At 40.5% G+C, this 26,529-nt stretch overlaps 1 protein-coding gene and 1 long non-coding RNA gene across 2 annotated transcripts in view; both read left to right on the plus strand.

Annotated features, from left to right (window-relative positions):
* LOC108437061 overlaps nucleotides 1-26,529 on the plus strand; it is a 41,429-nt gene that overhangs the window by 3,786 nt on the left and 11,114 nt on the right. The window contains exon 2 of the mRNA XM_037533563.1: nucleotides 4,600-5,268. Coding sequence (XP_037389460.1) covers nucleotides 4,600-5,268 — 669 coding nt within the window. The remainder of the gene's footprint in view (nucleotides 1-4,599; nucleotides 5,269-26,529) is intronic.
* Nucleotides 12,729-18,989, plus strand: LOC119262256. The gene is made up of 3 exons (XR_005129513.1): nucleotides 12,729-12,738; nucleotides 16,874-16,953; nucleotides 18,922-18,989. It is a non-coding gene; the product is annotated as an uncharacterized LOC119262256 (long non-coding RNA).

A 26,529-nucleotide genomic window follows, 5' to 3' on the forward strand; every position in this document is an offset into this window, starting at 1 on the left:
TTCTTTACGAGTATACAATCGCCCACATGTCCACTGAAGGACGACCGACTGCCGAGCCCTCCTGCTACCCACTTCAGACCAGCTGCCCACGCCCCAGCTGCCACCACCTGCCTTAGACTAGCTGCCCAACTTACACTGATATTCTCATGGACTCCTAGCTATTCCTAATACCAATATTACTGCTATTAATATTAGTAGTATAATTTAATAGTAGGTAGTTTGACCAGAGGAGGATGAGTCCCCCCTGGTGAGCCTGGTTCCTCCCAAGGTTTCTTCCTCAGTTCTGAGGGAGTTTTTTCCTTGCCACTGTTGCCCCTGGCTTGCCCACCGGGTGGGTTTTGTACATTTTTACACTCCTGTTAAAACTTCTTTCTTCTTCTGTTTTAAAAACGTCTTTTCTGAAATTCTGTAAAGCTGCTTTGTGACAACATCCGTTGTAAAAAGCGCTATACAAATAAATTTGATTTGATTTGATTTTGACCAACCACTAGACTCCTCTACCTGCTTGTGGCAGTGATGCCTCTCTTCCAGATACACCTAACTTCTATGCTTGATTTGAAGGACAGAACGGAATGACAGTGAGGAAAACCACATCTCCTCCAAGTGAACAGGTACTGTGTCTGTCCACAGCTGATGTACAGAGGACTCTATACAGAGTCAACCCACGGATAGCACCATGATACAGCATACTGGGCAGAGTTCTCAGAGAATGCGCTGAACAGCTGGCTGTTGTTCTCACAAACATATTCAACATCCCTCTGAGCACTGCAGCCGTTCCAATGTGCTTCAAGTCCACCACCATCATCCCTGTGCTGAAGAAGTCTCCAGTGTTCTGCCTCAATGACTACCGCCCCGTTGCAAAGCCACCAGCATTGTGGATGACCCCATCTATCCCTCACTGCAACCGACTAGCGGAAGGCACTGGAGCATCTGTGCCATCACTGCCAGACTCTACAACAGCTTTGTTCCTCAAGTGATCAGGATTTTAAACAAGGACTGAACTGCAAACCCCCTCACACATGCTTTATACTTCCACACACACACCTCTTTTGATGTTCCCACTTGAACCTACCTGGAACATTGTTGTTAATACTGCATTCTACTCAAGTACTGTATAATTCTTCCTCCATAACACAATGCTGAACGATGGAATAGGCTGTGAGGGGGAGGGAAGTGAGAGAATAACCCTCAGTGTCGCAGCCATCTGGGAGAGCAACCACTGCTGCAGGCTGTGAATAGAGTGCAGCATTGATGGCGAATGTCTCACTGCACTCATTGACTCATCTCAATGATGTGCTGGTCCCCGCACATCTGGTAGAGGAATTCTTTTGCCAGTTCAGCATGTAGGAGGAGTTCCAAAGTGAGCAAGTTTGCAATTTCTAGTCGGCAGTCATGGCTGTTTACAACCAGCAGGGCGTCTGGAAGACTCCACTGCTCTACCCTCAGGGGGATGGTCTTATGAAATGTTTTATGTTTTGCCTCTGGCAACATTTGACTCTGGTCCTACTGGCTTGCCATTCTGTTGTGCAGGAGTCAACGGGGATCACTCCAGTTCTCCTTTTGTTCAGCCGTGAGCTCAGAACACCCCTGGAGCTTGTCTCCAGGAACCCAATGGAAAGGACAGCATTATCAGAGTTGCCAAGGAGCTCTGGTACCATCTCCTTGCTGTACACCAGCTGATATCATCTGGAGTGCTTGTGGCTGTACGACCTGCACAGCAGGAAAGGTTGTGGCCCAAAGCTGCAGGCCTGTTTTCTGTGCTTCTGTGATCATACTTGTGTCTGATTTAAGCAGGGTTGGGATAGCTACTGAAAATTTTGTAGTTACCTACTTACTGTAGTTACTTTCTCAAAATTGTAACTAGCTACAATTTAGATACTTTTCCAGAAAACATAGTGGCTACTTTTTGAAAATGAGTGCACTACCTTTTAGCTACTATCAAAGCGTGACTGTCAGAATGTTTGTGAATCTCCACCTGACACACCAAACAAGCCCAACTGACAGTGTGAACAAGACACTGCATTTAGTCCTGTGCCAGAAAGAAACATACAACTGAAAAGCTGCAAATATACAAGATCACCAAAAAGGGAGCTTAAGTGTAACCAACAATCAAACAATCCAACAGAAGTGTAGATGTAAGTAAAGGCAAAATCAAGCATTCCAGGTTTTTTCTAACAAAAAATCAACAAAAATAACAGATACAAGCCAAACAATTTTGTGTGAAACATTGTCAGCTGTTGAAAATAAAACTGCTTCAATTTAAACAATTCAGCAAGATCTGTACAGATGTGACATTCAGAGTCTTTTGTTAAACATCAGCAACACTTCAGCTTCAAAAATTTTATCAGTGACTCTGGCTCTGCAGAATTCAATTAGTAATACTCTTATCACGAAAATGCAGTAAAATAAAGCTCTGCTGATCGTTCTAACACAGTTTTAACAATGAATGGTCTTAAACGCTGGAGTTAACGTAGAACTGCTAACAGGTCCATATTTTGCAGAAATGTTACTCACATCTGAATGTGATTAAAATAACTACCAAATATGAAAATTACAGTATTATCACTGCTTTTTTTACCCATCTATAACTGTTATGCACCTTTTCATTTGTTCCTTCTTCATCCCTCCGTTCTTCCACAAACTTATTTGACTTCAGTTGCCCTATTAAGTTTAATTAGTCATTTAACTATTTATTTATATATTTATTTTCAGCTTGAAAAATACACTAAACCTACCTTAAATTAAATAAGGCGATATTTTCATATTGTTTTCATATTGTCTTATTTACCTCTCTCTCCCTCTCTCTCTCTCTCTCTCTCTTTGTTTGTCTCTTTTGCATCTCTGTACTCACTGTGAAAACATTAAACAGATGTTATAAAAGGCTGTCTGTACCAAAGCCCAGCTAATGGCAAAGGTGGCTACTCATACAGTTAATAAGACAAAATATAGTCTAATGTAGCTCCTGATTTCTTATTGTTTGCTAAATGATACCATACCTTCAATATGCTGGTTAACAGTGAACTTTAATGTTGCTTGTAGTCTGTTATGAGTTGGTAACACAATATAACTTTAATTTCACCTCTGTTCTCTAATATAGACCACTATGGAGCCTGTAGCCTAAACTGAGCAGCTACTGGAGCTGGACTAAAGCAGCTGTTTGGTTAGCCACATTACGAGCAGTCTAAGCAAAAAATTATTTTTCATTTTACAATCTTAGTGTGTCAATTCTGCTCATAAACTCTGTTAGCTTCATTTTTGCCATAGCTATGTTGTGTTAGTTTATATCATGTGTGCTGCATACCTGAACATCTCAACAAGTCAAAGTTCTCTGGTTCTCTGGGCTGTAGCATCTCGTACGGAGACAACACAGCGGGCAGTTCAGTTCGGTCTATGGCTGAGCCATAAAAGCCATTAATCTCATAAAACCCTGAGAAACTTCTGAGGAGCCTGGAGTCCTAACGCTAGTTACGAATGTCACAGGTGCTAACACTAAGACGTGAAGTCAGCTTCTTGTTCGAATTCTCCTGTTCCACCTTAAATGGCGCAGCAGTAACATACATTCTTGCGACTCAGCCACCATTCAAAGTGGAACGGGAATATTCGAACAAGAAGCTGGTGACTGAGAATCTGACTTCAGCCTTGGAAAAAGTTAGACGTTCAGAGACATTTTACATGTTAAAGTTTCCTGACTGAGGAGTGAGAGAAGCGGCTACAGCTGACCTAGAGCTTAAAGCAGAGCACAGCAAGTCTGTGTTTTCATTTATATTAGCACATCAACACACACTTAGACTTATTTACAGCCAAGATGGTAAACCGGATATGAAATGCTTCAGTTACAACCCCTGAGCTACGCCTGTAAGGGGTGTTCCTCGCGTGGGGGCAGCGATTGACCGTTTGCTTGAACTGTCTGCGGCTCAGTCATTACTGCACAGTCGCCACCAGCCCGGTTACTGACCGTGCTCTGTGGTTCATTATGCATGGATTGACCGAAGCCTGTAGCAAAATTGTGATGAAAATTTTTGCTATAGCTACAGAAAATTTGTAGGCACTACAACTACTAGCTACAAATAGCTAACTACAAAAAGTAGCACACTTTTTTGCTATTCCCCCATCCCTGAATTTAAGTAATAGGAAATTTTCATTTTGATAAGTATAATATGACCCTTTCATTATAAAATACCTTCAACAGTCTCAGGTTTTAAAACTGTATAAAGCTATTTCTTGACTTTTCCTTTGATACTAACAGAACCAAAATGAGAATCAACCCATTTCCCCGTTTCTCAATACTGTCTTTGAAATGAATATCGAATAATAATAAAAGATACACTGGCCTATCAATCACACAGAAGCTATTTAATTTATTGTTCTACTATTAAATATTTCATTATTTAAAAAACACTATATATAAAAGTAGTAATAAAATTATTATATTATTATTTTTCTAATTTATTTATTTTGGTTTATATTAAAGTCATAACAAAGCAACTAACTGATCAGAAACAAAGCTGTTTGTTACAGCCTTACATTTATTTCAAAGCATTTTTAAAATGTCTTCACTCTGTCCAGTTTTGATGATGTTTGTGCTTTATTGTATTTCAGGGTCTGAGCACCACCTCTCAGAACTGAGGATTTTATTAGTGGGAAATGCAGAGTCGGGGAGGAGTTCAACAGGAAACACCATCCTAAACAGAGAGGAGTTTGAGTTAAAGAGCACTTCTCAGTGTGTGAAGAGACAGAGAGACGTAGCAGGGAGACACATCACTGTGGTTGAAGCTCCAGGATGGAAAAAGACAAAGCCTGGACTTCATCAACCAAAGCTACTTCAACAAGAAATAGAGTCTGCTGTGTCTCTATGCTCTCCAGGACCCCATGCTGTACTGTTAGTGGTAAATTTAAACAAGAAATGTGAAAATGTGGATGTAAGTGAACTACAGGAGAACTTAGAGTTACTCACTTTGAGAGTGTGGAGTCACACTATAGTGCTGTTCACCTGTGGAGACTGTCTGGGAGACACACCCATAGAGCAGCACATCAAGAGTGAAGGGAAGGAGCTCCAGTGGCTGGTTGAGAAATGTGGGAACAGGTATCATGTTCTCAACAATAAGAACTGGAGTGATGACACTCAGGTCACAGAGCTGCTGGAGAAGATAGAGGAGATGATGGCAGCAAACAGAGGATGCCCTTTTGAACTGGACAGAAAGATTCTACAGGAGGTGGAAGAGAAGAAGAAGGGGTATGACCAGAGGAAATTCCTCAGATCCAAGATGGGTGAGTTCATGGCTTTATCATTTGACTGGTTTTGTGAATTTGCTGCATTTCACAACTTAATGAACACCACTCAGCTAAAATCAGAGGTGTGAGGTCAAGTCACATGGCCACCACAGGTTCTGTGCGGCGTGAAAATCTGAGCGGGTGTGGCCATGCAAAGTGTTTCTTATCCCACACTTCAGGTAAAAAAGGTGCTGATGTTGTGCAGGAGTTGGTTGTATGTAGTTGTGTTTATTAGAGTAATTGTGTGTAGGGAGGGTGGGCTTTGTGGTGAACTACTGGTTAGAAGTGTCTACCCTCCTCATACATCAATCAGGCATAACATTATGACCACCTCCTTGTTTCTACGCTCATTGTCCATTTTATAAGCTCCACTTACTGTATAGCTGCAATTTGTAGTTCTACAGTTACAGACTGTAGTCCATCTGTTTCTCTGATACTTTATTAGCCCCTTTTTACCCTGTTCTTCAGTGGTACTAACCCTCCTGGACCCTCACAGAGCAGGTATTATTTGGGTGGTGGATCATTCTCAGCACTGCAGTGACACTGACGTGGTGCTGGTCTGAGTGAATAGATGTGGACTGTGATTTGGAGCTGGAGTCCATCGCATTTTCACAAAAAAATACTCCACTGGCTTTCCCAAGACTAGTTGTTTCGTCTGGAGATGTCTCTTTGGTTTTGAGGGATTTTGTGATTAATCGAAACCCATCCATCCATCCATTTTCTAAGCCGCTTCTCCGTCAGGGTCGCGGGGGGGAGCTGGAGCCTATCCCAGCAGTCTGCGGGCGGAAGGCAGGATACACCCTGGACAGGTCGCCAGTCCAACGCAGGGCAGACACACAGACACAGACAGTCACTCACACACTCACACCTAGGGGCAATTTAGCACACCCAATTGGCCTGACTGCATGTCTTTGGACTGTGGGAGGAAACCGGAGAACCCGGAGAGAACATGCAAACTCCACACAGAGAGGACCCCGGTCACCCGGCCGGGGAATCGAACCCAGGCCCTCCTTGCTGTGAGGCGACAGCGCTACCCACCACGCCACCGTGCCGCCCTAATTCGAAACCAAAGTCTATTAATGGGACGTTACTGGCCCACTACAAATTACTGCCAGAGTACAGCCACTCTCTTCTATGTTTCTCAAATGCTAGAGGGCGCTCCTGAGAGAAGCCAAAATGACTGGGTGAAGACGTGCAATTTGAGCAACATTGTAATTTCTAAACGCTTAAACATTTGCAAGATAAAAGGATACATTAATTTCCTGAACACTGAATAGTGTAAAACATTTTAACACCGCTGTTACATTTTGTAAGAGCTAGCATCCTGCTACCCACAAGGTTGTTGTAGAAAAAAGGAAACATTCAGGTGAGTTTTCTTTGCTGTTTCAGTGAAAAAACATCCTTCTGCTTTCTAAAATTAGAAGAAAGTTCAGGTCAAATGATTAGAAACTATTTTAACTTTTTGTTTTTAGCATTTAGTCGTTTTACCCCTCTGGTGTTTTACTTCAATACATCAGGGTAAAGAGGGACAGGTGCAAACACAGGTGGAGACTATCAGGGGTGGAGTCATGAAACAAGGGGGCAGGACTAGAAAACCAAAACAAATGCACATGGAAGATCAAAACAAAGGGGCACATGGAGCCAACCATGACACCGAGGTTTATAAACATCCATATCATCCACATATTCACTGTTATCCAGGTCAATACAATTTTATCCCTTTTGTGTCTTTCTATATTAGATATTACTGTAATTAATCAGAACAGTCTTAAATACTGCACTGTGTTTCTCTGCTTTTCTGCAGCACTCATCTCGAAAGGGGTGAAGAGTATACATCTGTAATACCAGTAGCCAATGTCAAACTTAACCTGGACCACATGTGAAAGTGTTATGAAATTCATGAAACTCTAACGTACACTGTAATATGTACTTTTTTGCATTCATCATTTTGATAATCATAAGATGTCACTGGCCTGTAGAGAAGAGAGGACTCTGATCATGCCTACAAATTCACTAATTTAGAAGACGTCATTTTTTCTTAGTTTGTAAAGTTTCGTATTTCTAAATATAAACATAAATAAACTGAAATTATTTTAATAACAGTATGATAAAGCCTGTCAACCCCACTGAAAACAACAACAAAAATAAAATAAGGAATTAAATAGAATAAAATCTTGGATGGTATTTTCTTCTATTTCATACTTGTATGATTGATTCCAGAATCATAATTGTAGGCTGAACAATTAGAAACATGTCACTTCTCATTTATTTACTTATTTGTTAATTATAATTAAAAGGGAACCCCTGTCACTTTGTTGATTTTAAAAAAAAATATTTCTGTGTTTGAGATGTAAACCAAGTCTGATTGATATAAAGTGGTCACTTTAGAGACTCAGATTTCTTTACAGTAGTCGTGATAGGAACCAAAGATTGCCATGTTTACGACACAAATATAGCCATTTTATGTACTGTCCAAAACCAACAGTGAACCTACACATGTCGTTTTTTATGTAATGCTAATTATGGTAAAACAATTTTTTAAAAGTTTTCTTTGAGGAGTATTTTGCCAAAATCTTTGCCTTCGGCAAAGCTGATCACACCTCTATTCTTCTGCTGCCCCCATACAAACAAAGACTTAAACAGACACAAACAGTTCTCAGATCAGTCTATCAATGGAGTGAGGAGGCCATCTTCACACTTCAGGACTGTTTTGAATCCACAGAATGGAAGATGTTCCCTGGTGCGACTGGCACAGACATCAATGCATACACGGACTCCATCACAAGCTACATCAATAAATGCACTGAAGACATTGTACCAAAAATCAATGTGAGAACTTTAGATTTAGAGCTCAAACTAAGAGCTTGGGCTGCTGCCTACAACTTTGGTGACCCAGCTAGCTACAAGAAGGCAAGATATGACCTTCAGAGGACCATCTATCTGGTCAAAAGGAGCTACAGGGAAAGAGTGGAATCCAACTATCCTGGCTGTAATCTCAAACGTATGTGGAGTGGCCTTCCTCCTCACTTGCAGATAAACTTAATGCTCTTTATGCTCGTATTGAGGCAACTAACACCTCACCTGCTGAGAAACTCCCAGTAGATGAGGAGAGCAGCGCTCTAGCCATTCTCCTTTCTGAGGTGGTGAGATCCTTCAGGGTAGTTAAAAAGCATGTGTCAACCAGCTTGCTGAGGTTTTCAAAAAAGTGTAGGGAGGGTGGGCTTTGTGGTAAACTACTCATAATATGTGTCTACCTTCCTCTTATATTGTGTCCTCCTGCATTTCCCCTCCCTGTGCTGTGTGTTGGCAATATGCTGGGCATTTCTAGTCGCTGTAAAGACTCGCTGTTGTAATTCCCATTCAATAAAGAACATTTGCTTGTGTGCGCAATGTTTTCTATGTCTTCTTCTGGGACGACGCAACAAGATTCAAAGTGGTTTTACCAGAGCCGGTTAATGAGGAGCCTGGCGACTTTCTATTCTCCCTCTTATATCAAAAACAGGGCAGTTAAACAGCTAAACAACTATCCAATCTGTCTATGTGGTGGCAGAAAAGCCCACATTGACACTGAATGAAGTCTTAGAAAGGCATAGAGACAGCTGAAAGATGCCAAAGCTAAGATTCAGGTAGACAAAGAATCCCCACCTAAGTTCCACAAAGCTAGACCAGTCCCCTGTGCAGTAAAGCCTTTAATAGAGCAGGAGCTACAGAGGTTATTAGAGGAGAAAATCATTAAACCAGTCCAGTTCTCTGAGTGGGCTGCACCGATTGTTACTGTGGTGAAACCTGATGGCTTCATACAAATCTATGGAGATTACAAGCTTACAGTCAACAGAGTCTCTAGTCTAGACCAATACCCCATTCCCAGATTAGAGGACTTGTTTGCAAACCTAGCGGGAGGAACAGGCTTTTCAAAATTGGACATGAGCCATGCCTATCAGCAAATTGTATTAGATGAGAACTCTAGGAAATATGTGACCATAAATATGCACAAAGGTCTATACACCTACTCCAGACTCCCATTTGGAGAGTAATCAAGCCCAGCAATCTTTCAAAGGACAATGGAGGGGATCCTCCAGGGGGTTCCAAATGTCACAGTATATTTGGATGATATACTGGTTAGCGGACCGACAAAGGAAGAGACACTATGTAACCTGGAAGAGGTCCTAAAAAGACTGCAAAACTGTGGGCTGCAGTTAAAAATAAGTAAGTGGTCCTTTCTGGGGAAAGAGGTGGTGTTCCTAGTGCACAAGATTGATGCATCAGGGTTACGTGAAAAAATGTAAGCAATTCAGGAAGCTCCGGTACCAAAAAACGTTCAGAATTGAAAGCTTACTTGGGGCTGTTGAATTATTATCATTGTTTCCTTCCAAAGTTATCCACCCTGCTAGCACCTCTTCATTGGCTGTTGAAGAAAGAAGCGAGATGGACATGTGGACCAGAACAACAGAAAGCATTTGAGGAGTCCAAAGCTTTGATGCAGTCATGTTCCTTATTGGTACATTACGACCCAAGGAAAGAGCTGATTTTGGCATGTGATGCCTCTCCTTACGGTGTTAGGGCGGTGTTGTCGCATAAAATGCCAGAGGGAATGGAGAAGCCGATTGGTTTAGTCTCGAGAACTTTGAGTGCAACTGAGAAAAATTATTCTCAGCTAGACAAAGAAGGGCTGGCTGTACTGTTTGGAGGGAAAAAGTTCCATAATTACTTGTATGGGAAATTGACCATTGTGACAGATCACAAGCCCCTCATATCACTCTTCAATGAGATGAGGGCAGTGCCACAGATAGCCTCTCGATGCATACAATGTTGGGCCGTGACGTTGAGAGCTTATGAGTACTCCATTGAGTACAAAGCGGGCCAAGAGAATAGTAATGCAGATGCACTGAGTAGACTTCCGTTGGCCAATGGAGAGACAAAACCATCAAAAGAGGATCAGGAGAGGGTACTGATGTTGGATGACAGTGATGCACCTGTGGTAACAGCCGGACAAGTAAGAAAGTGGACTGACAGAGACACAGTGCTTTCCAAAGTCCATGAGAATGTGCTGAGGAGATGGCCAAGAAAAGTGAAGGAATTTGCTTTAAGTCCCTATACCAGACATCAAGAGGAACTGAGTATACAGAATGTTTGTGTGCTGTGGGGAGCCAGAGTGGTTATTCCAAAACAGGGGAGAGCGGCAGTGTTGCAACAGCTGCATCAGGCTCATCCTGGGATCACCAGAATGAAAGGATTGGCACAAAGTTATGTCTGGTGGCTTAACCTGGACTCAGACATTGAGAACATTGTGAAGACATGTAAGGTATGCCAAGAAAACAGAAACCTACCTCCAGTGACCCCATTGCATTCATGGGAGTGGCCAGAAACTCCTTGGAGGAGGATACACATTGACTATGCAGGACCATGGAGGTGAAGATGTTCCTCATAGTCATTGATGCACATTCAAAATGGTTAGAAGCCTACCCCTTAAACAGATCTACATCCACAGTTACCACTGAGTGTCTAAGACAAAGTTTCAGTCAACATGGCATCCCGGAGATGGTGGTCTCAGATGTTTCACCAGTGCTGAATTCACAGAGTTCATGCAGAGAAATGGCATTGTACATGTAACAACAGCACCTTATCATGCATCCTCTAATGGTCTGGCAGAAGATGCCATTCAGACATTCAAGAGGTTAATGCAGAAAAGTGCAGGAAGAAACATTGAGACCAACATAGCAAGAGCCCTCTTTGGCTACAGAATTACACCTCAATCCACAACTGGAAAATCTCCAGCAGAGCTATTGTGTGGGAGGAAGTTGAGATCCATATTGGACCTTATACATCCAGATTTCAGAGGTCAAGTAAGACAAAAACAGTTGAAACAGGAAGAGTATCATGACCATCAGGCCAGGGAGAGGAGTGTAAATGTAGGAGAGGAAGTGTATACCCGAAACTTCACACCAGGCCCGACATGGATCCCGGGAACTGTAGAGAAAAAAAGGGGTCCAGTGTCCTACAGTATCACCTTGGGAAGTGGGAAGAAGGTGAGAAGACACATTGACCAGGTGAGATGCAGACATTCCACAGTGCTTTCAAGTACACCCGATATGTGAGATGCCTTACGTGATGAGGTCAGTCCTCCAGAGACAATGATGGATACTACCACCAGTCCACACAAAAAAGAGAGGGCAAACATTGAATCTGAGCAGCGTGGAGAAGGGTTGTTGGGGCCTTCAGAAGGAAGTGAACAAAGCGACCTAAGAAGATCTCAGAGAATCAGAATCCTCCACAATATTTAAAGGTTTATACTTAGTTCAGTGGTGAGTTTCCCCAGCCACTGGACAAGAATGCGTCCAGGGACTCACTGGGATGGAGGTGGTCTACCCAAAGTGCCTAGCATAAGTCTTGTTAGCATAGTTCATATACATGTGTTAAAAAAATAATAAAATAAATTAAAAAAGGACTGATAATAAAGAGTAGTGTCATCAGGGGGAAGGGGATGTAATGACCCCAGTAGTAATTCTCGGGTTGTGTCAGAGGGAAACAGATGCTTGTGGGGAGCAGTAGAATAAGAGTGGGCAGAGAATCATAGATACTGAGAAGAGCGTTAATAAGCTGCTCTTCTGTAACAGGCCTGTTAAGAGAAAATAAAAGTTTAGTAGATGGCATCCTCCTCTCCTCATCTTTTATGACACGTCCTTCCGAAGATATTACATTCAGGAAATTGATTATTTTAAATTAAAAATTCTTAAGCATTTATAAACTATGATTTTGCTCAAATAATTTTGCTTTTACCTGATTCACAAAAGGGAATTTCCTCTTTCTGGCAGCTCAGTTTTTACACATGGCCACCAAACACTGCAGTTTTTGTTTCTAGCATTTATTTCAAACACATAAAATTCATCTACAGCAAAAAGGTAAATGTGGGGAGATCAGCTACTGCTGTGAGTTCACGCTAAGTAGAATGTATTCATCTAGACAGCAGTGTTTTCATACTCCTCTCTTCTGTCATCAGCAGCTCACACTGACCATCAGTGTGTCAGTTAGATGTGGTTGGTGCAAGTCCACTATGGTGTCTAGAAGAAGGGCAATTCCCAACAGTTAATGCGTGCATGCGTTAAAAACACTGTTTTTATGTTTTTATGTATGACGCACTTTAATTTTCTTTTTTCAGGGGCTGAATTTGTGAACCAATACAGGAATGAGCTCATTCAGAGAGTTTCCTCAGTGATGGAAATTGCAGACCGGTTAAGGAGGAGACGCATGATCACTGATGAAATGTACAGCAGAATTCAAACTGCAAAAACATCTCAGGAGAAAATGAAGATCTTGTACAGAGCTTTAGACTCAGGAGGAAGAGATGTGAAAGAGGAATTCTATAAAATCCTAATAAAGACGCAACCTTCCTTAGTGAAGGAACTCTCTGAGCGCAGTGGTATTTTCAGCAGTTACAGTCCAACATTAACATGGCCGGACACTAAAGATGTGAGTGCACTGTTCACAATTAGGGTTAGTGTGGATAAAAACACAGACTGCATAAAAAGTTCTAAATTTAATTTATATCTGTATATTTATATTTCTGTGATAACTCTTCAGGTCAATCAGAGTAACTTACCATCAATATTTCATTTAGTTGACATTTTCTGCAGTGGTTGAATATATAATGAAAAAACTGCATTAGTGAAGTTTTAATACATGTAATAAACAATATAGAAACTAGTTTTACTAAGAGTATATTACAGCAATAGTATAAACCGAAGAAAAAATAGTAAAAATTGTACCGAACAGTAAATACATTCATGTTCAGTAGAACAGCTTAAGACAGTCTTATGTTTGTAATACTGTGTAAAAGTCAGATGACACTTCATTTCCTGTTATTTAAGTACAGATTATTTATTCTTCATTCATTTTATTTCATTCATTTTCCAGTTTATATTACAAATCATATGCTTCTGTATTCATTCATTAATTAATTCATTCATCCATTCATTAATAGATTATTGAACAGAAGAGGCGCATCAAGTACCCCCTCGTGTGCGCTTTGGATCGGCTGGGTGAAAATGATCTGAAGATTTTCAAGTCCAAACTATGTGATCATAAAATGGAGCTTCATGTGCGCCGCCACAATGTGGAGCGCATGAAGGACACCAAGGAGCTGGCAGACCTTCTCATCGACACCTTCACCCCAAGGAACGCTGTGCAAGAGATGGAGGCGATCTTAAAGATGATTGGCTGCCATCAACTCGCAGTGGAGCTGATATTGGCCACTGAGAAAGGTGAGTACATCAGAACATGCTCACACTTTCAGTTTCACTGTTACACTGTTTCAGCCCAGCCGTACTCAGCGCTCCCCTCCTCCCGGGTTCTTACATACTTTTGCCAACTATTTTAAGTCATGGCTAAATATTGGAAAAACTAATAGAAAAGTTTAAAATGGTATAAATCTATATCTCAGTCATTGCTTTTAAACGTATCTTACTTTGCTCCCTTGTGTTCTCTGTATTTATTACTTGAATGATTTTTTCCCTGTTTTTAAACCTACTTTCTCTCTTTTTTCCCGTGGGCTATTTCAGTACCTCCCTGCTTGTTGTGTTTGATTGTGTTGTAGCATCATTTTCACCATTGCTGTCTGAACTTTGTCTGTTCTGTTGTGTATCTATTCCCTCTTTCTTAATAATAATAATAATAATAATAATAATAATAAAGCAAAATAAAACGAAGCAAAACACTCAAAGTTCAATTCAGCCGATTAGATGGTGAAAGTGTATCTTTGGGGCTAAAGGGGGTTACAAATTTCATAAAATGTGGATAGGGCACTTTTTAGTATTCTAGTCGCCTTTTCACCTGAAGTGCCACAACGTAAGGTGGAATGGAAAATTCCAGCAAAAAGCAGATGAACTTTCTTTTTTCTTTTTTTTGATTGAAAAACTTCACCATGTGGTCCAGTTACTGACACAAAGGGAAAATGAACACCAATATCAAATGTATATTTATACTAAAAATGACCTATAATATTAATACTAAATGAAATACTCCGATAATAGTTATTATTCTACATTATTCAGGTACATGAACCCATTGTCATGCATGGATTGTTTACTACATCGCATTTCTCACCACATAACATTTTAATACCCATTAATAAAACAAGAAAGCAAATGTTTACTCTGTGGAAGTTCACAAACTGATCTGAGATCAGAGTTGATGCATCTGGTTGAGCCACACTGGAGCTAGAACAACAAAAAGAAAGAAAAAAGCTTTTATGTAAAAATGTAATGCAATTCATGAAACTCAAACGGACTTTTAATATGTATTTTTATTCATTGTTTTAATCATGACATTTCACTGGCCTGTAGAGAAGAGAGGACTCTGATCATGTCATATTTTTAATAACAGTATGATAAAGTCTGTCAGCCCCATTGAAAACAAAAATAAAATAATCAATTAAATAGAATAAAATCTCGCATGTTCTTCTGTTCATGCTTGTATGAAAAGAGCCAATGAGTCTTAATTGTAGGCTGAACAAGTATAAACATGCCAAGTCTCGTTTAATTCCTTATTTATTAGTTTTATTAATTTATTTAATTAAAGGGGAAGTCCACTGATTTTTTGGGTCACAAAACACAGCAGATTTTATTTCCAGCATTTATTTCAAGCACACCAATTTCGTCTGCCAGAAAAAGGTAAACACTGGGAGATGAGCTGTTGTTGTGGGCTCACGGTGGGAAAGTAGAATGTGTCCAACTTGACAGCAAATGAGTAATTCACTGTAATTTTCTTTTTTCAGGGCCTGAATTTGTGGATGGAAACAGAGAAACGCTCATTCAGAGAGTTTCCTCAGTGATGGAAATTGCAGACCTTTTAAAGAGTAAAAACATGATCACTGATGAAATTTACACCAACATACAAGCTGCAGATACATCTCAGGAGCAAATGAGGACCTTGTACCGAGCTCTAGACTCAGGAGGAACAGCTGTGAAAGAGGAATTCCTTTTCTATCTCATGAAGACGCAGCCTTCCTTAGTGCGTGAACTTTCTGAACACCGTGATATTTTCAGCAGTTACATTTCAACATTCATGCAGCGGGTGAGTGCACTGTTCACTAATCGGGTTACTGTGGATAAAATAAACAGCATATTAAAGCTAATATTGAGAGTAATAATAATAGTAATATATTTAAATAGTGTTAACTTACCCTCAATATTTTATTTAGTTGACATTTTCTGCATACATTGAACTTATAATCAAACAACTGCAACAAAGAAGTTGACTTTAATGTGCATATTATAAAATATTAACACATGAATAGAAAATAGTTTTTACTGAGAGCATGTTATACAATATCTATGTTATAAGAGCGTCTAATAAACGTAGAAGATCGTAACAGTTGTACTGAACAGTAAACAGACATTTTATCTTTACAAAAGTTACAAAAGAAGTCAGCTGTAACTTCTGCTTCTCATGATCCAGTAATCCCAAACACATCCAGAGACGTTGATGTCTGGGGTGGTCAGTCTATTCTGCAGCTTCTTTGTTTCTTCTTGGCTGCTCTGAAATCCTTTCAGACTTATAGTGTTGAGCTGTCTTCTCATAGTGGAAGGATAGGCAGAAACTATGGAGTTAGAATTAAGCTTAAGTATATTATATTTGTGAATTGTGATTTGAAGACACACATTAGCTTTAAATGTAAATTAATGTAAGTGCCAACATAAAAAGTGCATTACATAAGGTGTCATCTGGCCCATCTAACTGCTGGTATTCCAGGAGTCTATTGTGTACAGTACCTCCCCTTCACTCTCCATCTCGAACACAAGATTAGTCACTTTGCACTGAAAGTGACCAGCATGACTTAAATATTTTTAAAAATACTCATTCACATGTATATAATCCAGTGAAACATGAAGTCATGGATTATGGTTCGAATGTTCCGAAACCCTTTATCAACTTTAAAATATAAATGGATTTTTTTTTTTAATGTTGTTCCTAAGAAATTCTATGGGTTGCCAATAATAACATACGGTTTTGTTAATATATATATATATATATATATATATATATATATATCTATATATATATATATAATACACACACACACGCGCACACACACACATCACTGTTGTTGTAAGAGAACCTTGGTGTATCTCCAAAATGGTAATTTTACAGGAAAAGGAAAAAAATCTACTTTACTTTTAATGTAAGTCAATGGAACCAGAATTTTTTCCAAGCCATTTTGGGCCATTTATTTTGGTCTATCTATCATAAAATTTACACATAATGTAAGTTTTTTTTCCAACAGTAGGGATATATTCTGTTTAATCTCAGAATAAATTTACTTCAATTAAAAGTAGGATTTCTTTTTCATTTTTTCAGTGTGAGATGAAGCTAATTCAAATCTGTACCAGGGGTGCCAATAATTGTGGAAGGGGCCTGTATATCTGATGTCCTCAGAAAACATGAACTTAATGGTTGTTTTAACTGGACCTTAAATAAGGGAAGGTGGTCTCTGACTTTTGCTCAGTAGTGTAGTTGCTGTATATCTCTGAGTGATAAATCACTGTAGAAAGTTCCTTATTCTAGCTTTAGAATATCTAGAATATAATTCCATGTTTTTTCACTCTAGCTGTCCTTGATGGATGCAGAAATATTCAATCCTGAAACGGTTGAAAAAAGTCAAGGAGACAAGATCACAACCTCATACAGGTAATTATTTCATTATTTTTTTTAATGAGTTGTTTTGGAAATGTTTCCATGTGTTTTCAATCTAAATCTCAGACCCTCAAAGCAGTTCATATATTCCTGCTCCCAAAAGTTTAGCTGAGTGTGGAGTCGAATCCTTTATTATGCGAGTTAAACTAAGACCCTCACACCAACAGCATCTTAAAATACATCTTTGGATGGTTGTAGTTAAAAAAAAAAAAAAAAAAAAACGCTGCTCAGCTGTCCTCCCATATAGATTTTTTAAACTGTTAAATTGTTTATACATCAGTGTAACTTTTAGCAGATGTAATATAATCAATATGCACATTGCATTTAGCATCAGTTTGCCTGATGCCAGCTTTAGGTATGCACACAGCAGTTTTGCTTCATAACCTGCACCATTAAGACCGGATTTACACTGTAAAACTTTCAAGCAACTAGCTGCATGTTGTAAGTTGCTTGTAATATAATTTCCATGCAGCTTGATAGTTACACAAAATCAAAGTTGCACTTGTCTCGTTCATCTTGTCTTAGCAGCACAAGTTATCAGGCATCTTGGTCACTCTTTCTGTAATACTTTTCATTTGTTTGGATTCTGAAAGAATCTGAGCTCTGTGTAAAATTAGAGGGCATCGAGAGAGGAGAAAATGAGTCTAGCTAAATACATAACTGTAGGCTAACAAAGTAGAATAAGCACTACAAGTAGCCATTTAAACAGCTGTTACCATTAGCTGGCTAGTTAGGTTAGAGAAACTCCCCTTTGTTGTCATCACTTGGTTAACTGACAAAATGAAAAGCCACCAAACTTGCAGTCAGAAGAATCTTTTTCACTGTCCAATAGACCTTCTTCTATTTCAGGTCCTTGTCCATCGAGTTGACACCATTTGTAAACAATCCTTTTAAGTGGTGTAATTTCATGTGATCATGTTCAGGTGTGCAAAATGTGAACCTTGAAAGTTAAGCTGCCTGCATTGTGCTTATTTGTGGGTGATTTGGGGGCAATGTTTAGATTATGTAACTAAAGTAAAACTAAGTTTGCAGGTAATTTTCACTGTGTAAAGTTAGCTTTAGTTGTGCCTTGTGCCCTAGAGGTACATTGGGCAACTTTGGTCCACTCTGTAAACTAGTCTTAGCTATGATGGTCTTACCACTTAAGACCACCTTAGTTTAGATCTCTTGATGCAATGGACCCAAGGTTTACGTGTGTGAGGAGCCGGACTAGAAAAAAAATGATCTGGCTTGGGCCCTCAGGTCTAGATTGAGAACCTAAATAAGGAGGACAAGCAATTGATAAAGAGCACATTTGTCCTGTTTTTGTATACTATACATCCACCTGTTGCCAGGAAACATAGCAGTTGAAGAGGTAATCTACTTTAATTATTCACTGCATGGTTTTAATCTTGGGAAGGAAGACACACCACATGCTGTTCCCATGTAAAGTCATGTAAAAGTGATTGCCTTATTAGACACTCCTGTGTTGATGAAGCACAATTTCCTCCAAAACATGCACTAAGGAATATTTTTCCATGTATTTTAAATAATAATGCTAATGCAAAGAAGTTACTAATTCTGCATCTTAATAAAGCTTCTTCTTTAATAATGTGATTTCTGAATGCTGTCATTGCTTTTTATTTATTATGAAAATAAAACATGAATTGTAATATACTTCACATTAGCCCAGTGTCCTTTAATTGTTACACTAATGACCCAAACCAATAATAGTCTTGTCAATGTGAATTGCATTCTGAACACGCTTGCCTAGACATTTTCACTGTGCATCCTAAAGGCAGCATTTATACAGTGATAGAAAACACACAGAAAGCTCCAATTCTATCTGCTAATGCATTTGACTATGCACGCATGTGGACATGAGTTACAATAGACAGAGACCGTGTTAAACAAGGTGTATACAAATTCAGATCTCCATAACATTTTCTTTTTCCCTTCAAGGTGATTTCACTTGTTTTTTAGGTTTTTGTGCCCTCATGCTGGTCACTTTCAGTGTAAAGTGACTGGTTTTGTGTTTGTGATGGAGGGAGGGATGGTTATTTGAGTTAGTGTTGCCTTTCTATCATCTCGAACCAGTCTGCCCATTCTCCTCTGACCTCTCACAGCAACAAGGCATTTTCGTCCACACAACTGACCGCTCACTGGATATTTCCTCTTTTTCGGACCGTTCTCTGTAAACCCTAGAGATGGATGTGTGTGAAAATCCCAGCAGATCAGCAGTTTCTGAAATACTCAGACCAGCCCGTCTGGCACCAACAACCACGCCACGTTCAAAGTCCCTTAAATCCCCTTTCTTCCCCGTTCTGATGCTCGGTCTGCACTTCAGCAAGTTGTGTTGTCACCTCTACATGCCTAAATGCATTGAGTTGCAGCCGTGTGATTGGCCGATTAGCTATTTATGTTAACAAGGAACTGAACAGGTGTACCTCATAAAGTGGCCGGCGAGGGTATATTGCTGTTGTCAGATCAAAACCTCGTATCTCCACAATGGTAGCTTTACAGGAGAAGGTAAAAACTTACTGTTAATGTAGGTCAATGGAACCAGACGCTTTTCCAAGTAATTTTAGATCATTTCTGTTGGTCCATTCATCATGAAATTTATACACAATATATACGACCAAAGGTACTTTCAAGTCACGTCCAAAACTGGAAAACAACAAAAATGCAGATATGAGGTGTTGTTCCAACAACAGCTATATATATATAGGTATCTTGGAATAGTGTTTTGTGTTGTTTTTTTTTTCCCCCACTAGGTTGAGACATTTGAACTTGACTTTTGCCTCAACTTTCACCCCACATTTGAGGTGATCCTTGACTGCGACACAGAGAATGTCAGAATAGGTCTCATGGATGAAGAAGGCCAGGAGGTGTGGAAGCCCCGACGTGTCTTTCTTCCAGGTAGACAAGTGTTTATACATTTTGGATGCTATTTAATTTTGTATAAAACTGTATGACTTATTTCTTAAAATGAGGGTCATATTGTCTAGTGTCATTTCCTAGTGCTGAAGCACTGTTTGTATCTTCCCACATCAGATACCAATACAGAGGCAACTTCATCCACAGTGACTGCGGCAGGTAAGACTTTATTTTCTGAGTTTTACAAGTTTACGTTACTGGCATATGCATGAAAATAGATCTTCTGAAGGCACAGTAATGGGATAAATCTTGTTAAAAAGTCTTACAGTGTACATTATTTAAGTGTCTGTCTGATGTTTATTTGTGTTTCAGCTGTTAAATTTGTGGATGAACACAGGCCAGCGATCATTCAGAGAGTCTCCTCTGTGATGGAGATAGCGGATGATTTACTAAGCAAGAAAATGATTAGTAAGGAAATGCACAGTAACATCAGAGGAGAAAAAACACCTGAGCAGCAAATGAGGATCTTATATGATGGTCTCGACTCAGGTGGAGCAGCTGTGAAAGCAAAATTCTATGAAATCATTAAAGTGAAGCTACCTTCATTAGTAGATGAACTGGAAGCTGGATCAAGCAAGACCCAGTGAATCAACCACACACTGTATCTCAAGATCTACCAGAGTAGTTTTTGGTAAACAAGGATAAAAATGGGGCTCTGCAAGCAGAAAAACGGCTGTTTCCCCTCAGTGATAAATGATGCTGCATATATTATCAGTGACAAAAGTTCATTGTAGTATTTAGAAAGTGCTTTAAAGCATTACAGTTAACAGTTTTATGTTCTTGAATGTTCTACTTATGCAGGAAAGAACCAACATTATCATCATTTTTACTATGTGATCTTATTTTGGCATTAGCCATGTCTTTGGTGTGTAAAATAAAAAGTGGGTTCTTGTTTAATTTGCAGTGGAAAGGGACTCTTTTAACCATTTTTTATGAAGACTGGTGGAAAACACTAGCATGTGCTTTTGTTTTTAGGTTCGAGTTAAGGGAGGCCCTATTGGTAGCAGGGAGAGCTAGGGCTAGCTTGAGCGCTAATTTTGGTATGGACCAGATCTGGGACTCCACTGTCTATTCATTTAGCAGCATGAGAAACACTTGGCAGTCAGGGGGTTAGCTCAGTCCTTGTGAGTTTAAAAACCTGACTGCTTTTGATGTAAACACACAGGCCTCCACCTCGAGTCTTACTGCACAGCTCGGCGTCTCTGTCCGCACAGAAGCACAACAGGCCGTCGAGCTGAATGGCGGAGTGGAGCTCGTCATCCACGTCTCCGTAAAAACGAAAACACAGCAGTCCCTGAACTCACGCTGGGTAGCCTGCTGGAGGTAGTCCAGTTTATTCTCCAAGGAACAAACATTAGAGAGAAGGAGAAATGGAACGGCTGGTCGTGTGGGTTAGCCATTAGCCTAGCGTGCACGCCGGCTCACTTGCCTCGCTTCTGCCTCCTCGCCCGTCGCTGTCGGCCAGCAGGCTCACACAGTGACGGGGAACGTAGGAGGCCTAGCTCGCGCAGCTCTTCCCGCAGTTTGTATGGAAGCAGAGATTGTGGCTGATTTCTCAGCTTTAGCTGGCTCTGGCGATGGTGCAGCAGGCTCTGGCGATGGTAGACGCTGGTGCTGGTTGAAACAGTCATGATATTTAGTTTTGGGAGGGTTACACGACAGACAGTAAACAAAAATAGCAAAAAAGCACCGTTTTGCTATTCCCAAAGTGGTCACTGCAGCTAGAAAAGGGTGTGTTTGACCGGAGTGACTATAAGTTCGATGGTTGTGTAAGCTGAGTTAGACTTGCTTGGTTGGGAAGATGCGCATTCATTAAACTTCTTTTTCCTCGAGTCCCCACTCCTGTTTTTCTTCAAGAAACAGACACTTGCCAGCAGAAGTCAACATTTCCCACAGATCTGCTGATGTGCTTTCCTGCCAGAATGTACAATAAAATCAAGGGAATTAATGTAAACTACCGATACTTCAGTCAAACAGATGTTTATACACAAACAGTCTATCATGATTAAAGCATATAACAATATTAGGGCTACTTATACTAGAAAAAAGGTCTGTTTATTCCACAATACTGCAAACGACTGCTGACGAAAATATATCTTTCATATTGACGGGTATTATGTGTGATGAGTATTATTATTTCATGATGCATTTGCATAGATTTGTCCAGTAAGTGTTGCCAGCATGCGATGTTTTCAGATTTAGAATAGTTTTTTTACTTTATGAGCTGATGAGGGCATCCAAAAGGATTTTGTCAAGTTATATCAAAATTAAGAAAGTGGGATTTTGGTAGTTTTTTAAATATAAGAATAAATATGAAGCATGTAAGCCACAGGACACTGAGCTTTACAGTGATTTTACTCCACATTGTGTCTAAACCCCTTAGTTTCTGTCTGTGTGTTGGTGTCTCTGTCTTACCTGTGGCAGTTTCACTATAACACAGCTTTGAGTGGCCTATATTTCATATTACTCTTACATTAAACAGTGATCAAAACATCTCTTTGTTTCTGCTTTTCTTGGAAGAATCTTCTAACAATGTCTTTTAAATCCATAAATTCATAGTCCATCAATGTTCCCTGCCCAGCTGCATGCCAGTATCATTCTATTATATTTATTGTTGTGTCCAGCTCTTTGGGCCCTCCACAGTGTGGCCTTTTTCCCAGTGTGCATGTCCACGTTGGTCATACCAAAATCAGCATGTGGAATAGGAGCTTTTCATGTGCTCCCAAGTTTTCTATGACTGTTTAAAAGACGTGCCATGCAGTCTTTATCACTGAATGCACTGCGATCAAGCAAGCACACACATTCACATCGCTATGAAAACAACTATTATTGTTATTATTGTTTAGTAGAGCAGTTCGTATGTGTATCATCTGGAAATCAGGTGGACATTATGAGAGATGGTGACTTTAATGCTGGTAATTTCTAGGCCATTAAAGCAGAGCCATGGAGGCCCAAAGTCGGAGTGGATGAAAGATGAACAGATGAACAATAACAGTTTCACTATATATATATATATATATATATATATATATATATATAATATAATATAGATATATATTTTTAGATTTTATATCTATTTTTAAACTTTATAAGAATGTTTGTTTGAACGTCTCAAAAGTGATTTTTGTATCTCTCATTAAATATACCAGGGACGTGGGACATGAGTGTTGTAGCACCTCCTATCGTCAGAATTGGTGAAGTGCAGTAATAATACTGCTGGATTCACACAAATTTTCCATTTATTCATGTTTGATATCTAACTGTTTGTTATAGGAGTTTAAAAGGCTTCTCCCGTGTGTTCATGGCAGGAATAGCCAATGCAAGTGACTAGAAACTATTTTAACTTTTCATTTTTAGCTGTTGAGCTCCAGTCACTCCCATCCATTGAGGTCTCGCTCGTGGGCACCCTCTGGTGTTTAGCTGTTCTGTTTTTGATATAACGATAGGAAGTGGCCAGGCTCCTCACATATGCTGCAAGCAGAGCCAGTTTATGTTAAGCCTGGCCACTTCCTGTTCCCCCGTTATCTCAAGAACAGGACAAATATTACAAGCCTTGGTTCCTCCCAAGGTTTCTTCCTCAGCTCTACGGGAGCTTCTCCTTGCCACTGGCACCCCTGGCTTGCTCTCCTCAAGTTCAAAGTGTTTATTGTCATATGTACAGAGGAAACAGGTTTCCTTATATACAATGAAAAGCTTACTTTGCTCCTCGCTAAGAATGCCAGATATAACATTAAGAATATAAAGAGTATATATACAACCATATATATTAATCAAGAAATAGTGCAATGTATAAATTACAGTGGTATGGGTAAATAGTGCTGTGCCTTGCCGGGAACATGATTATCTGCAGCAGAAATGAGTAGTAAAGTGCGATAGTGCAATTGTAAACATGTGCTACAGTTAAAGTGACAGTAGTTGCAGGTTATTCCTGAGGAAAGAGTTCTTTACCAGTGGGGTACACATCACACGTCTGTACCTAAGTCTGGCAGACCGAAGTGTGAATAGTTATTTCTGGTTCAGAACTCTGATTGCGGTGGGGAAGAAGGAGTTCTTTAGCCTGGAGGTCTTGCACATCATACTCCTATACCTCCGTCCTGAGGGCAGAGGTTTGAACAGACCGTGCTGGGGGTGGGTGGGGTCTTTGATGATGGAGGCAGCTTTCCTTTGGACTCTGTGGTTGTAAATGTTCTGCAGAGAGTGCAGTGGAGAATTGGTGATCTTCTCTGCAGTCTTCACCACTCTCTGTAGGCATTTACGATCCATCACGGTCAAGCTGCCGTACCACACGGTGATGCAGCTGGTCAGGAGGCTCTCAATGACGCAGTTGTAGAAGTTGCTGAGGATCACCGGAGACATCCCAAACCTCCTTAGCCTCCTCAGGAAGTACAGCCGCTGTTGAGCCTTTCTGACTAGCTGCTTGGTGTTCAGTGACCATGTGAGGTCTTCACTGATGTGGACACCCAGGTATTTAAAGCTGCTCACCCTCTCCACCTCGAGCTCCCGGATGAAAAGTGGCCGATGAGGTCTCCTCTCCTTCCTCATGTCCACTATCAGCTCCTTTGTCTTGTCCGTGTTGAGGATGAGGTTGTTATCATCACACCATGACACCAGTCTGGTCACCTCCCTCCTGTAGGCTGCTTCATCTCCACCAGTGATACGTCCTATCACTGCTGTGTCGTCAGCAAACTTCAGGATGATGTTGTCCTTGTGGGAGGCGACACAGTCATGGGTGAACAGGGTGTAGAGAATAGGGCTGAGGACGCAGCCCTGTGGAGTGCCGATGTAGGTGGTGATGCTGGCTGAAGTCCTGTTGCTGATCCTGACAGACTGGGGCCTGCCAGTCAGGAAGTCCAAAAGCCAGTCACAGAGGGTGGGGTGCAGGCCGAGTGTGGAGAGTTTGTGGGTGAGTTTGTGTGGGATGACCGTATTGAAGGCTGAGCTGTAGTCAACAAAGAGCATCCTGATGTAGGAGTCTTTGTTTTCCAGGTGGGAGAGGGAGTAGTGAAGGGCAGCAGCGACTGCGTCTGAGGTGGATCTGTTGTGACGGTAGGCGTACTGCAGGGGGTCCAGCGTGTCTGGGATACTGTCTTGTATGTGGGCCAGCACCACTCTCTCAAAGCACTTCATAATGATTGGAGTGAGTGCTACTGGTCTGTAGTCATTCAGGCTGGTGGGGGGGCTCTTCTTAGGAATGGGGACAATGACTGTCCTTTTATAGCAGGTAGGAACAATGCTCTGGCTGAGAGAGAGATTGAAAATGGAGGTCAGTACATTAGCCAGCTCGTTCGCACATGCTCTGAGGGCCCGCCCAGGAATCTTGTCTGGTCCTGGTGCCTTGCGGGGGTTGATCTTTCTCAGAGCTCTGCAGACCTGGCCTGTTGATACTGACAGAGGGGGGGACAGGGGTTGTGTGGGCTGTGTGTGTGTGAACCTCCCGGTGCTAGTGCTGGAGGTTTCGAAGCGGGTGTAGAAGGTGATGAGGTCGTCCGGTAGGCTGTCTGTGGAGCTGATGTTGCTGGTGATGGTCCTGTATTCTGTAATGTGTTGTAGGCCTTGCCACACTCTCCTGGGGTTTTAACACTCGTGTTAAAACTTTGTCCTTACTGGATTTCTGTAAAGCTGCTTTGTGGCAACATCATTTGTAAAAAGTGCTACAAATAAATTTGACTTGACATTTTCAATACAAAACAATAATTTAAAAAGGTTCAAAGGAAATTGTATAAACAGATTCATGTTTGCTAGATATATCATCAAGATTATACTACATTTTACAGATATGTGTTTTATTTAAAAATACATTGTTGTTGCTTTACAGTATCTTTTATACTGTAAACATTTTTATACTATATTAACTTAGTATTTTCAACTATATTAAACTCATCTATTTAAACTCATCATATCTCAGTGCGCGTGTATTTGTTCACAAGTGGATCTTAACCGCTCCAACACACCAGGCGAGCAGTGGAAGCTGGTGTCCTTCCTCAGCGCCTCGTAAGTCTTCAGTGGTGAAAAGCAAAACACAGGAAAAGGAAATGGGGGAGGGTGGGGTTTACATGTTTCACTCTGTCTTTTCCCCCTTTGCCTAAAAAACAACACCAGGCTAAGGAGGAACTACAGTTTCTGTTGGTGGAGAAACGACAGAGGAACAGGTAAGAGAGTCGTTTTCCCGTTACATGTTTGGTGTTTCGGGAATAATATGTGGGATCTGCAGGACACTTTACAGGGCTGTAATAAACGACGTACAGCACTTCACCACACTCTGTTTACTGTAAGGCATTCAGAGCATGTAGTTTACTGCACATGATGAACTTTTCCACATCTTCAGCCTGACTTCAGCTGAGCTCAGATGGTGTTTTATTTGTTTGATTTGGGTCAGATTTATAAAAAAATGAATTTAAACAAAAAATGAAAACGTCTACTGTGGTGTCGTATCACTTCCAGCCGATCCCAAAGCCTCGTGTGGCACATAACTGCTCTCATTACAGGATGTGTTCGATTTGCATGTTGGAGAGTAAGTTATTATATAAGCTTCATGAGCCATCAACTAGTTTATCTGGCAGAGGATGATAACTTTTATAAATCTGTTTTTGGTGCTGTTTGTTTTAATTACATCTTAAATATATTTTTTATTTCTTCTCTTTTTCTTATTGTCTT

This window comes from Pygocentrus nattereri, chromosome 23 (genome assembly GCF_015220715.1).
Source record: "Pygocentrus nattereri isolate fPygNat1 chromosome 23, fPygNat1.pri, whole genome shotgun sequence".
Classification (NCBI taxonomy): domain Eukaryota; kingdom Metazoa; phylum Chordata; class Actinopteri; order Characiformes; family Serrasalmidae; genus Pygocentrus; species Pygocentrus nattereri.